Source organism: Thalassophryne amazonica, chromosome 3 (genome assembly GCF_902500255.1).
Source record: "Thalassophryne amazonica chromosome 3, fThaAma1.1, whole genome shotgun sequence".
Classification (NCBI taxonomy): Eukaryota; Metazoa; Chordata; class Actinopteri; order Batrachoidiformes; family Batrachoididae; genus Thalassophryne; species Thalassophryne amazonica.
This window is the reverse complement of record NC_047105.1, coordinates 5,092,981-5,107,545: the sequence shown is the minus strand read 5'-3', so window position 1 is coordinate 5,107,545 and position 14,565 is coordinate 5,092,981. Positions and strand designations below refer to the sequence as shown.

Here is a 14,565-nt window from a genome sequence, read left to right as displayed (position 1 = left end):
AGTTTTGATGTAATCTGTTACCCTGGAACATGGCAGATGGTGCACACAGACAGTATTCCTTTTTAAGACCCCTTGACTTCACCCTGGCATGGCCACCGTACATTTACTGAATGTCATGGTGTCCTGAGGTGTCCTGGACTGTTTAGTCCCCTTCAGTGGTGCACATTAGGTCAAAGTGGGCTTTGAGCTCATGCACTAACACGTGCAGTAAAGACCAGATAAACTGAAACTTTTTGAACACTTTAATGAAAACGATGTCTGACAAATTCTTTAAGATTTCTTAGATAAAAATAAATGTGGCTATAAAAACTCCCGGTGATGCAGAGGATCTGGTTTAGGGCTTCCACTGGGTTTTTTTTTTTTATCCCACATTTGGACCAGTGATCTGACTTTTTAACATTCTCTTGCTAAACTCATACAGTGTGTCATCTTCAAAACAGCTCTGGTTCTGGTTCTGCTGAATCTACTGGTCCAGGTCCACTGTTCTTGCAGGATCTTCAGGTTCTGGTAGCTCGCCCCCCTGGTCAGAGTTCTGCAGGAAAGTGAGAATATAGCGTCAAAGTCATAATTCCAGTATTTTGGCACACTCAATGACTGCCTCCTCGGGGCTACCACTAGGGGGCAACAGACCATTTATCCAGCATCCACTCTGAAGGCAGGTGCCTCCACTAATCCTCCAGCAGGTGGCAGTACATCCATGGGATATTTCACAGGCAAAACAAAGTTTTTCAACGTGTCAAAGTTGGCGGCATGGTGACTTAGTGGTTAGCACTGTTGCCTCGTGGCAAGAAGGTCATGGGATCAATTCCCACCTGTGGCCTTTCTGCGGCCTGGAGTTTGCATGTTCTCCTCGTGCTTGCGTGGGTTCCCTCCAGGTGACGCACACAGTAGAGCAGATCCAAAAAGTACTTTAATACAGTAAAATAAAAAATAAAAATAAAAACACTGACATTAAAGGTACATGTGACAGTTACTCATGTGTTTTGATGACTTTAATCATCTTTAAATCCACCTTGCAGTGTAGTGGGACCCAGAGTAGAACTGTAGAACTGTATCAGTAAACCCAGACTAAATCCTAAGTATGCCTACCAGACATAAAGGCCTGGACCATCTAGTTTTCTATATTTAAATTTGGATAAGATTGAGGTTTTGGCATTTGAATTTAAACACCACAGAACTACATGAAGCAGATATTGAAGAACTGTTCAGACCTCCATCACCAGCGTAAAGTATCACACAGTCATTTTTAATTGGGCTTCGCTCCCACATAAAATATAACTCCAGAATGACCTTCTTCCACCGAGAGAATATTGAAACATTAGACGTGCTGTCAAAACAGATGTAGAACTTTACTCCATGTATTATTTGTTGTTTTTTTGAGGATGAATCTTTGATGCAGTTCTACTCTGTAAATGTATCAGTTCTACTCTAAATGTATGTTACTAACGCCCCTTCTCTCTCCCTCCCTCCCTCTCTGCAGATTCATCCACCTAGGGATCTGCTTGAAACTCTCCTTTAAAATGTTACCTCACTGAGACACCGAGCGTCTTAGTGTCTCTGCCTTTGAATGGACCGAACTAAAGTTCTGGCTCAGGTGTCTGCTGATGGACTTACCCCAAACGGTTCGGCGAAGACTCTGGAGCCGCTGTACAGAGGGTTGGGGATGGATACCAGCGTGGGTTTGGACCTCCCACCCGCTGCTCCGCCCTCATCCTCATTCTGTGGAGCAAGAAACATCATGAATCAGACAGCAGGTGACTTCTCAAACTGAAAGCGTAACTTATCAGAGCTACAAACCTCTTGGTTGGTTACTCGGACGCAAAACAACCATAATGAAAACAGGAAGGAACTTCTCGGTGGTTCTATGTGGAACTACATGGAACATCAGTGAGAAATTTGTCTGGATGAGACTCACTGAAAAAGTCAGATAACGAACTTCGACACGTTTTTAACGGTGCTCGAGGATTTTGTGGTTTCTGAATGCGATAAACATCGAAGACGCCTAATAATTATAAAGTGACGTTACCCGGACGTAACTCCTTTTCTGTGATCACATACTAACACAATTCACTTTCACTTCATCAAGTGGGACATTTTTGACCAAATTAACCAAATTTACATGAAAACCACTAAAACCAGTTCACTGGCTTCAGCCTCACCCGTTACCATGGATACTGTGCGTGGCCGTGCACTGCTCACCCTGAAGTAGTGGAAGCGGAAGGCATCCGTCTTGTGTTTGAAGACGTAATAGCCAAAGGCCGCCAGAGCGCACATCAGAAACATCAACACCAAGATGGCTGACACTGTTCCACTTGAGTAGGCGGGGCTACGGGATGCCTGATGGGAGATCTGGACAGACAGGAGGATGCCACATTAAAGCTTTCATTCATCACTGCTGCACAAACATTATCTGATCACCTGTAATAACTGTGGTGACAGCTACGCCGTGCTGCAGGTCGCCACGGAGACGGCGCAAGCATTATTTCCCCAGAGGGTGTTTATCAATCAGATCAATTAAAACACATAATCGGTGTATTATCAGCATCTTGGATCATTAAAATGTTATCATTGAGTGTCAGTGGTCACAGGACTTGATGAATAAGAGTGGAGGAAGGTGGACTGAGATTCTCTTTGGGAGTGACGAGGATGGACAGGTTTAGGAATGAACACATCAGAGGGACAGCTCAGGTGGGACGGTTTGGAGACAAAGTCAGAGAGGTGAGCTTGAGATAGTTTGGACATGTTCAGAGGAGGGACCCAGGGTATATAGCAGTGTTGTATAAAGTACCGGAAAATCACACTTAAGTAAAAGTACAGATACCCACTAAAAAAATGACTTTGGTAGAAGTTCAAGTCACTGATTGAAATACTACTAAGTCTTATAGTATCTAGTATTTATTGTACTTAAATATGACAAGTAATGTACAACTAAATGTACTCAAGCATTGAAAGTAAAAGTACAAGTAAATGTTAATAATCAAAAACGGACTGATTTTTTTTTTATAAAAGTTTATCTAGGCTTGTAAATGACTGGTAGTATTAGTCAAAATACTGAAAATTGTGCACATCACACAAAAACACTTCAGAAACAAGGTTTCAAAACCTAAACGAGAGGAGGCTACTCACTAGGTGTTCACAGCAAACAGTTATTTATTTCTATATGTATTTATTTATTTTCATTGTTACATGCTTTTATCTTTTCTGTTGTGTTTTGTTTCATCAGGTTCTTTTTGTCTTTCTCTAAAATTGTATTGTGACATTATTAGTCTATTATTATTGACTATTATTGTCTATTATGTAGACTATTATTGTTGTTGCTATAATATATGAATAAAAATAAATTAAAAAAATTACAATTTGACTCTTTTACGACAACGAACAGTACAGAAAGCAAATCAACACAAATGTGCTGATGCAAACAGCTTAATGCTAACTTTAACATTGAAAACGCCTGTAAGGAAAAATGACTTTAAGCTTGCTTTCAGCTTGTTTTCATCTTGGAATATAATACGTGCCATGGAATTAATATACATGCTGTTGGAATAAACTGCACAGTGTTTGGTACCTTCCAGGAGTAAGTGAGGTCATGCCGGACTTTTCCATTGCAAATGGGGAGGTCCACGGAATGAACTCGGTGGTGAAGACGAGGGAATATGTCTAAGAATGATTCTAACATGACAAGTATGATCAAATGGAGCATTAATGTGTTAAAATTAAGAGTTGATTAGAAAAAGTATGTTACGAATAAGTGAAATGAATGATTATATGAGTTGTTTTCCATAAAGAGTGCAGAGTCAGAAAAAGAGGAAGTGAAGAAGATGTCGCAAGTGGGGCAAGAAAAGCTGATGTTAAACAACTGATCAAATGATTAAGATGTTGGTAAAATATGAAATGAATAATAAGGAATGAGAATGTTTGTATATGATCATATGAATTGTTTTTATGTGAAAGAGAGTTGTAATGAAATGATTGAATATGATTGATGTGATTCTAAAGAAATGATTTAAAAGAATGAATTCTCAGAAAAGCTGAAGTGTTAACAGAAAAGAGGAACTTGAGAAATAAGTTACTGGTAGGGGCTGCGGGAGGAGGTTTTGAGTCAACAGCGTCCCCATGGTAACCAAGATCATCTGAGGACGACTAGAGTCAAGAACATATATAACCTGTTGAAACACCAGAAAACGGGGTTATTCTTCCAGGGAGAGGTGCTGTTGCCACTACTCCCCTGCTACGAGGAGATCACAAGACTTGACCATCTTGTGAGCATCAACTAGAATCGTGGAGTGAGAGGACTGGAGCCATAAAAGATCATTTGAGAGAGATTTCAACTCCCACTCAGGCCGTCCAGTTACGGAGTAGCAGAACGATGGATGATAACCACTGGCCCCTAAGTCTGAGTGGGGAATGTTCAACGATTTCTCTCTCAAGGAATATCACAGCATACCAGAATGGATTAGATCAACTTTTGGTTGATTGAAGACAGAATAAATTCTTATGTGGATTAACTTCCTGAAGGATTTCAATATCACACAAGGATCATGGTCAGCTAATGACTAATAGCTGATGAAGAGGAAATCAAGTTCATCGAGCTGGGGACTTTAACCTCGAAAGCCTTCCTCCCTCACTCCTAGGAAAATTTGTTGAGAAATCAATCCAGTCCCAGTCAAAGTAAAATCAGTCAGAATTATTGAATTAAAAACAAAAATCTCTGCCAATCATTATTCTAATTATACTTGAATTACTGTTGTGAAATTATCACCATATAACCTATTTTGATTATGTTATCGGCACTTGCACAACCTGCAATAAAATTCCAAGCATGCAGTTAAAGTGTTAAGGCTCGGACATTGGATTATTGATGCTTCTTAAGGTGTGAAAGTTAAGTTTATTGGGTATACAACATCAAGTGCTCTAAAAGGTTAGTCTGGTTTTTAATGAAAATAACACATCCTGGGGACTCGCTGTATGAGTCACTAAATTTAAAATCTAGCAACATTCCAAGAGCCCTGATCCATAAGAGGAGAGCTGCTGTTAACGGGCGTGGCCGGTTCGTATCCTGGTTCCTGAGAAGGCTATTCGACCGGGGTGCGAGATCAGCTTCAGCGGGGTGGACTTCCGGATGGAGGCAGTGAGCAGCTAGACGAATCTCCTTGCCACCAGCTTGAACAGCCTTTGTGCAGCCCTGTCGGGTAATACCCGTGGAGACACGAAGGTCGGACCCCAGAGACGGAGAGCTGGTTTTACACAAACACGCTCATCGGAGGGTGAGCGTGTGCCGTGTATCTAAAAGCAGGATCTGACACGCCATAAACATGCTAACGCGTTAGCATTGGCCCCGTTTTTAAATTATAAAATACATCTATCAACTGTTACAGAAGACCATAACAGGTCGGTTTAACATAAAAATATTAAATATTACTCACAGACATATGCTCTTCAGGGTTTTAGTGGGAAAAAAATTAGGATTAAGCGAAATAAAATCCACGAATCGTAGATCAAAGCCAAGCAGCGCTGCAGAAAAGCTGATTACAGACCCGCTGCAGGTCTGTAATCATTGTAGAGAAATGATCATTTTCCTGACAAACCCCCCCAAGTGCGCAACTGCAAAAAAGCTGACCGGACATGTCTCATGACAAATCGGCCTGACTTCATTGCAGTCACTAGTAATCAGTGGTGTCTCTGAGTGAAAACATGACTTTTTTGTGTGTGTGTGTGTTTTGTTTTTTTTTGTAACGAGTAACGGCATGGCGCGTAGAAAATGTACCGGAGTAGAAGTATGCAATTAAGGTTGTAAATGTAGTAAAGTGAAAGTAAGCTGAACTAAAAAAAACTCAAGTACAAAGTCTCCCAAAACGTACTTAAGTACAGTAGTGAAGTATTTTTACTTTGTTACGATACACCTCTGGTATATAGGGAGAAGGATGCTGAGGATGGAGCCACCAGGCAGGAGGAGAAGAGGGAGACCAAAGAGGAGGTTTATGGATGTGCTGAGGGAGGACATGCAGGTGGTTGGTGTGACAGAGGAAGATACAGAGGACAGGGTGAGATGGAAACGATTGATCTGCTGTGGTGCCCCCTAATGGAAGCAGCTGAAACAAGTCATGGTCAGTGGTCACATGACTGTGTGGGTCTGAGGGTCTGGTCGAACACAAAAACTTGACAGGTTGGGGTAAAACTGCCGACAATTTAAAGATATTTCCAGCAGTTTCTTGATTTATCAACACTCAGAGCAGAAACAGAATAAATAATGAAGAACAGCATATTTCTTTGTATCATGTTGTTTGAAAAGTCTTATATTATTTCCACCTGTGTATTCCAGCTCTTCTGTTTGGCTTCAGGTGCGAGATCAGAGTACTTCAGCTTCTTATGTTTGTATGCTTCACCGACACACTGCCCCCCAGTGGCACCGTCAATGACCAGGAATTACCGTGAGGCTGACCATAGGATCTGATCCGGGATGAGACTGGTTATAATGACCTCTGGTTGAAAGACCACTCTCTGGTCTCCAATGACTTTTATCTTCCAGTCCCGGGTTGTCTTCAGAAGACTTCATTCTTTTCATGCAGTTGGTCTCTTTGGTATCTGGTGTAACGTCTTTGGATGAGACGGGTGTAAAAGCTGCTAAGTCTGTGTCGTAGGGTTGCTGGTGTTTGACAAAGAGGACATAGTGGGTCTTCCCCAAGCCATGGGTTCAGGTTCTTGGGGCTAGGAAGACCATCAGAAATGGTTTTAAAAGTAGCCAAAGTTAAGACCGTTTGAATATAAAGGAGAAAGCTGCTCCAAAGTTAAAGCTTCACAAAAAAACAGAGTCTGCTCGAGTATCTAACCTGGATCTTGAAACCACCAAAAGCATCTGTTCAGAGAACCTAAAGGACCTCAGGAGATCAAAACGTTCCAGAAGGTATGATCCATTCAAAGACTGAAAAACAAATAAACACTTGCAAATCAATTCTAACGTGGAGCAGAAAATAATGAGGATAAAACAGTTAAAATCTGACCTACAGCATTCTGCAGCACCTGCAGGCGTACAACGACTGACTGGTTAACTCGTATACAAACAATACAGTAATCAAGTCAAGGGAAAGCCCGTCTTCAAACCCAAGTTGATGCGTATTTCAAAATTAACATATTTTAAAAGATTAGGGCTAGAGTTCTTACAGAAGCCTGATTATTGAATTGGAAACTTTATAATTGTCCAGGTCTCCCTTGTAAAAGAGATCTAGATCTCAAGGCGACAAATCTGGTTAAATAAAGATTAAATTAGAAGTTAAAGGGTAATTACTGGGAGCAATCTGAAGACCAAGTAAAATCTCAGTTTTCTCTTCAGTCAGGCTGAAAAAGCTCAGAGGTTTTCAACTTTGAATATCTGTTAAACAATCCAATAAGGACTGCAAGGAGCGAATCCATCAAATGGTTCCAGAGTAGTCTACAGACAAACCGCAATGATCATGGCTGTCGTGGTGGTACCCTGGATTATGAGATCATGATTTGGGGGTTGGACCTATGTCTGGTCTAGTGGCCAGCCTCCCAGGGGAGTGGCCGTTGCTGTGGTAGGTGCCTCCTTCCAGTGGTGTCAGATTTCACCCTCGTCAATGATTGTATTATGGAGGCAGACATTCTTTGAATGCCTTGTCTGTTGTCTCAGGCACATCAGGTGTGCAGCCAGTACATTCTGAGTACTGTCCCAAGCCCAGATAAATGAGCAGGGTTGTGTCAGACAGGGCATCCTGTGTAAAACAAGCCAAAATAAATACGCAGAATACAAACTGAATTTCCATACTGGATTGGTTGAGGCCTGGGTTAACAACAACCACCACCACTGCCGTGGCCCAACAGGGTGCCGGCAGAAATTGGCCTACTGCTGGGTGAAGAATAAGAAGAGAAGAGTTTTCCTCTTCTCCTACAGACAGTGGGAGAAGAGGAAAACTAAAAGGGTGGAAGTGAGAGTGGGGACTTTGAATGTTGGCAGTCTGACTGGTAAAGGGAAAGAGGCTGAGATGATGGAGAGGAGAAAGGTGGACATATTGTGTGTGCAAGAGACCAAGTGGAAGGAAAGTAAGAGCAGGAGCATTGGAGGTGGGTTCAAGTTATTCTGTCATGGTGAGGACAGGAAGGACAAATGGTGTTGGGGTCATTTTAAAGGAAGAGTGTGTTAAGAGTGTGTTGGAGGTTAAACAAGTGTCTGACAGGCTGATGAGTTTGAAGATGGAAATGGAAAGGGTGATGATGAATATCATCAGTGCATATGCCCCACAGGTTAATTTTGAGACGAAGAAGAAAGAAGATTTCTTGGATGTGTTAGAGTGAACCCAAGCATGAAAGAGTGGTGATAGGAGTGGACTTCAGTGGGCATGTTGGTGAAGGGAACAGAGGTGATGAGGAAGTAATGGGTAGATATGGTATCAAGGACAGGAATGTGGAAGCAAAATGGATGGATTGGATGAATGTGGAAGCAAAACTGATTTTGCAAAATGGATGGAAATGTCTGTGGTGAACACCTACTTTAAGAAAAGGGAGGAGCACAGGGTAACATATAAGAGTGGAGCAAGATGCACACAGGTGGACTACATTCTGTTTCAGAGATGCAAGATAAAGGAAATTAGACACTGTAAGGTGACAGGAGAAAGTGTAGCTAGACAGCATAGGATGGTTGTTTGTAGGATGACTTTAGAGGTGAAGAAGAAGAGAGTGAGAGCTCAACAAAGGATCAGATGGTGGAAGCTGAAGGAGGAAGACTGTTGTGTGAAATTCAGTGAACAATTGAGAGCACTGGATGGAGGTGAAACAATTTTGGAAAACTGGAAAAGTACAGCAGATGTGGTGAGGGAGACAGCTAGGAAGGTACTGAGTGTGACATCTGGACAGTGGAAGGAAGACAAGGAGACTTGGTGGTCGGATGAAGATGTCCAAAAAAGCATAAGGAGAAAGAGGTTAGTAAAAAAGAACTGAGATAGAGAGATGAAGAAAACAGACAGGGGTACAAGGAGATGCAGCATAGGGTAAAAAGAGAAGTGGCATAAGCTAAGGAAAAGGCATATTGCGAGCCGTAAAAGAAGTTGAATAGTACGGAAGGAGAACAGACAACGGGACAGAGCTGGAAAGAATGTGCAGCAGGTTAGGGTGGTAAAAGATGCAGATGGTAATGTGCTGACAAGTGAGGCGAGTGCGTTGAGAAGGTGGAGGGAATATTTTGAGGAACTGATGAGAGAGAAAAGGCTGGATGATGTGGTGAGAGTAAATCAGGAAGTACAAGAGATTAGTAAGGAAGAGGTGAGGACAGCTATGAAGAGTGGAAAGGCAGTTGGTCTAGTTGACATTCCAGTGGAGGCATGGAAATGTCCAGGAGAGATGACAATGGAGTTGGTTTCATGCCAAGAAAGAGCACTACAGATGCAATGTTTGCTCTGAGAATACTGATGGAGAAGTATAGAGAAGGCCAGAAGGAATTAAGAGGTTTTTATTGTCATGTGCACAGTAAAAACAGTTATACCACACAATGAAATTCTTACTCTGTTCAAGCTCCCTAGAAAATCTGCATGTAAAAAGTTCATATCAGATGACTCAAAAAACACATGATAAAATATGCATTATTAGACTGAAGAATGTATTATATACACTATTTAAAGGATGTACAGTTTAGAGGATGTGCGGATGTGCAGTTTATGCAGTACTGGCAATTTTGGGCAATATGGTGTAGTTTTAAGTAGCATTCCTGCTGTGCAGGATTCGTAAAGTGCACACGGGTGCATAAATAGTGAACAGAGCTATTGTAATAAATACTTAGAGGATGACAGTAATAATGAGGAGAGGAATGACACTGAAATAACAGCCAGTCAGGTGGTGGAGGGGTCAGTGTGTCAGAGTTATTGAGAGGCATAATGGCCTGCAGGTAGAAGCTATTCCCCAGGCTAGTAGTCCTGGACTTCAGACTCCTGCAGCGTCTGCCTGATGGTAGGAGTGTGAAGAGTGAAAGTTAGGGGTGTGTCCTGTCTCTGATCAGGTTGTGTGTCCTACGTAGGACTGTGGTTTGGTAAATGTCTTACAGTGAGGGGCAGGCTGCCCCAGAGATGTACTGTGGGGTCTTAATCACACGTTGGAGAGCCTTCCTGTCTTGGACTGTTCAGTTCCCGTACCAGACTGTGATGGCAGTAGTGAGGAAACCTGAAGACGTTGCTGAGAAACTGGACTGACATACCAAATTTTCTGTCTTCTCAGAAAGTTGAATCTTTGTTGGGACTTCTTGATGATCTGTTGGGTGTTGTGGAGCAGCTGAGATCATCACTGATGTGAGTGCTGAGGAATTTGAAGGTTTTCACCCTCTCTACCTCTGTCTCATCGATGTATAGTGGTGTATGCAGCTCCCCATTCCTCCTTGGATCAATAACCATTTCTTTGGTCTTGTCTGCATTGAGGTAAAGATTACTGTCGTGATACCAGGGTTCCAGATCTGCCACCTCTCTTCTGTATGCTGTCTTGTCCCCACCAGTGGTGGGGCACAGCTAACCAAAAAGTTAGCTTTGATAACCATTAATCAGGTAACTGAAAAGTTATCTTTTATGACGATAAACCAATAAACTGCTAAAAAATCTTATTACAGATAATCGATAACTATTAGTATTGATTTGGACGTGGCCACATCAGATTACACTGTCAGCATCTGATAAACCAGTTTCACTTTAAGCGCCGCAGGGACTGCTGGGTAAATTCAACAATCACAAACACAAAGAACAAACTAAAAATGAATAAATAAAAAAATAAAACCCCAAACACTGTCATCTTTCAAAAGCAGTAAAACACAGTATTAGAAGTCACAGTTTATCTCGGTATTAGATACACCGTCATTTACAAACTAAAAGCTGATGCTTTTTTCACACACTTTGAACCCTGTGGCTTAAACAACCGAAATACATCCATTAATGCAATGATTGGCAGAGTAAAGTACACATAGTAAATATAAATTCTTACCTGTTAGCTTCATTGGGATTCATATGAATAAATAATCCACACAAAGCATCCTTTTTTAAAATCCAAAACAGTGTCTAAACATGAAGAAAAGTCCCTCTGTACACACAGCTGTGTTGTGAGAGCTCCTCTCCCCCACCAAGTCTTGCAGATTAAATTACAGCCACAAAGAAATAAAATAAAATAATGTTAAAATTAGTCTTTTTTGTTTGTGTCGAGTGGACGAGTCACTGTAACGTCCAAAGTGAACCTGAACTACACTACCCACAATGCTCCCTGTGTCGAGCTGCCAATCACGTTTTGCGCTTAATGATGATGTCATCAGCAAGTGACAGGAAGCCATTCTGCTAAAAACACACAACAAACAGACTAAAATGTTTGATTTTAGGGTTTACAAATGTTTTTGATCGTTAAACTTTACCAGCAAAAAAATGTTATCAGACTGAAAGTTATCAGAACTAAATTTATCAGAAGATAATTGGTCCAATGATGGTTTTAAAACTTATCTGAAAAGCTAATCCGATAGCAAAAACATTAGCTTCGATAATTATCTGCTATCAGATTAGCTGAACTGTGCTCACCACTGGACTGACGACTGTAGTGTCATCCGCAAATTTACTGATACTGGTGTTGTTCTGGGAGGCTGCACAGCCGTACGTGAAGCGTGTGTAGAGCAGGGGGCTCAGTACACAGCCCTGGGGAGTCCCCTTGCTCTTATGCTGGATGTGTGGTTGTGAACTTTAACTGACAAAATTCAGCACCCAGTTACAGAGGGAGGGGGTCAGTCCGAGTGGGAGGAGCTTATCTGTGAGTTTGCGAGGAATGACTGTTTTGAATGCTGAGCTGTAGGTGATGAACAGAATTCTGAGATGTGTGTCCCTGCCCTCTAAGTGCATGAGGACTGTGGAGATAGCGGTGTTAACTGCATCGTCAGTGGAACGGTTCTGGCAATATGCAAACTGTAGGGGATCTACGGTGCCTGGAATGGTCTTTTTAATGTGGGTCATGACTGTCCTTCATTATGATTGGAGTGAGTGCTGTGGGACAATAGTCATTTAAGCAGGTGACAGTGCTTCTGTTTCAGGGTACGGTGGTGGTGGTGGATTTAAAACAGGTGGGTACAGAAGCTTGTGCACGGGACAGATTAAATAAACACATCAGCCAGCTCTGATGAGCAAACCCTGACTGTGCGGCCGGGGATGTTATCTGGGCCAGCAGCTTTCCATGGATTTATTTTTCTCAGAACCCTGCGCACGTCTGCTGATGTCACCATGAGTGATGAGTTCTGTATTCTCTTCTTGCCCAACAGCCTTTCCTGCTGAGCAGTATCTTTGGGCCTTAAAGTGAGTGTAGAACTCGTTCAGCTCATCTGGCAGTGTGGCTTGGCTGGATGTGACTGTGCTGCTCCTCTGCTGGAAGTCCATGATGTATTGGAGTCCTTCCCACATGCGTCAAGGGTCAGAGGTAGAGTAACAACCCTCCAACTTCAGTCTATATTGTCCCTTGGCCTCTCTAATGGCTCTGCTCAGGTCATATCTGGCCTTTCTATAGTCCTCAGCAGTGCCTGAGATGAATGCAGCCGAGCGTGCACGTAGCTTGGCTCTTACATCAGTTTACCCAGGGTTTTTAGTTGGGGTATTTTCTGCGGTGCTTTGTGGGAATAACAGTTTTTATGCATGTGCTGGTGTAGCTGATAAACGCAGAGGCATATTCATCTACATCTACAGTACTGTGCTCTCTCAAAGCTGCAGTTCTAAAGACATCCCAGTTTGTACAACCAAAGCAGTCCTGAAGCACTAGTTTAGGTTCTTCATTCCACACATTAACAGCTTTATTTACTGGGGGGAGCTTTCTTGAAGAGTTGTCTGTAGACTGGATACAGGAACATAGAGATATGGTCAGCCTTTACAAAATGTGGTCTTGGGGCTGTCCTGTAGGCACCTTACATGTTGCTGTAGACTTGGTCCCGGATGTTATTTTCCGTCGTCCGAAAGCTTACGTGCTGATAATACTTAGGGAGGACAGTCCTGAGGTTGCAGTGGTTAAAATCCCCGGCTATGATTAATACGGCGTCCTGGTGTTTGGTCTCTTGTTTGCTGATGACATCATGCAGCTGGCCTACTGTGCTAGCGGTGTTAGCTTGTGGTGGTTTGTAAACAGCTGTTATAAACACAGGTAGAAAGGTCTGCACTTCACTATGAACAGTTTAATGTCCAGTGAACAGTGTTTTTCTGCGGTCTGTACATTTGAGCACCCCCGTTTGTTTACATAAACAAAAGACGCCGCCACCTCTGTGTTTGCCCGATGCTAATGTCCAGTCACCTCGGTCAACAGCGTGCGTCTCAAGATGAATCACAGAGTCCGGCATATCTTCCATCAGCCAGGTTTTAATTAAAGTGTGAACACAACACTGTCTGATCTCACTTTGTTCTCAGCTCATCCATCTTATTTTCAAGGGAGCAGATGTTAGCCAGCAGCAGGCTAGGTAGCGGTGGCCTGGTAGCCCTAGCTTTTAGTCTAGCATGGAGGCCATCCCTCTTGCCTTTTTCTGCCTCAGTCGCTTTGTTTGCCAGGTGCTTGGCTCATCAAAAGCTGGGGCTGCTGCATCCTTCAAACGTAGAAGAAAGCCAAAGTCTGAGAGGCTGAATGAAAGTTTGTGATTAGCCTTGCTGAGGTTTTAAAGTGTCTCTTTACCGTAGCTTACAACTGTGTAGATGTACTGTACATTCAACATTAACAATAAGGTAAATAAAAAGAAGCATCTGTGTCGGGAGAGTAGAACAGAGACGTCGGCCACGGTGGGCATTTTTCCAAATTTACATGAAGAGTTACACTGTGTGTTTGTGGATTCAGAGAAACTTATGACAGGGTGCTAAGAGAAGAGCTGTGGTAATGTATGAGGAAGTCTGGAGAGGCAGAGAAGTATGTTAGGGTAGTGCAGGACATGTACAAGGAGAGTGTGACAGAGGTGAGATGTACATTATGAATGACAGATTCATTCAAGGTGGAGGTGGGATTACACCAAGGATCAGCACTGAGTCCTTTCTTGTTTGTGGTGGTGATGAGATCAGACAGGAGTCTCCATGGACTATGATGTTTGCAGATGACATTGTGATCTGTAGTGAGAGTAGAGAGCAGGTTGAGTCCAGCCTGGAGAGGTGGAGATATGCTCTGGAGAGCAGGGGAATGAAAGTCAGTAGAAGCAAGACTGAGTCCATGTGTGTGAATGAAAGGGAGCCCAGTGGAATAGTGCAGTTACAAGGAGTAGAAGTGGTGAAAGTAGATGAGTTTAAATATTTGGGGTCAACTGTCCAAAGTAATGGAGAGTGTGGTAGAGAGGTGAAGAAGAGAGTGCAGGCAGGGTGGAGTGGGTGGAGAAAGTTGGCAGGAGTGATTTGTGACTGAAGAATATCAGCAAGAGTGAAGGGGAAAGGTTACAAGACAGTAGTGAGACCAGCTATGTTGGACGGCTTAGAGACGGTGGCACTAACAAAAAGACAGGAGGCGGAGCTGAAGATGCTGTGATTCTCTTTGGGAGTGACGAGAATGGACAAGATTAGGAATGAACATATCAGAGGGACAGCTCAGGTGGGACGGTTTGGA

The 14,565-nt window shown here is 42.7% G+C and overlaps 1 protein-coding gene across 1 annotated transcript in view; it reads right to left on the bottom strand.

Annotated features, from left to right (window-relative positions):
• Window positions 1–1,575: 1,575 nt before the first annotated feature.
• stab1 (stabilin 1) overlaps window positions 1,576–14,565 on the bottom strand; it is a 285,696-nt gene continuing 272,706 nt past the window's right edge. Inside the window, exons 67-68 of the mRNA XM_034164948.1 lie at window positions 2,200–2,349; window positions 1,576–1,719 (exon numbers count right to left, since the gene is read on the bottom strand). Coding sequence (XP_034020839.1) covers window positions 1,591–1,719; window positions 2,200–2,349 — 279 coding nt within the window. The 3' untranslated portion in view covers window positions 1,576–1,590. The remainder of the gene's footprint in view (window positions 1,720–2,199; window positions 2,350–14,565) is intronic.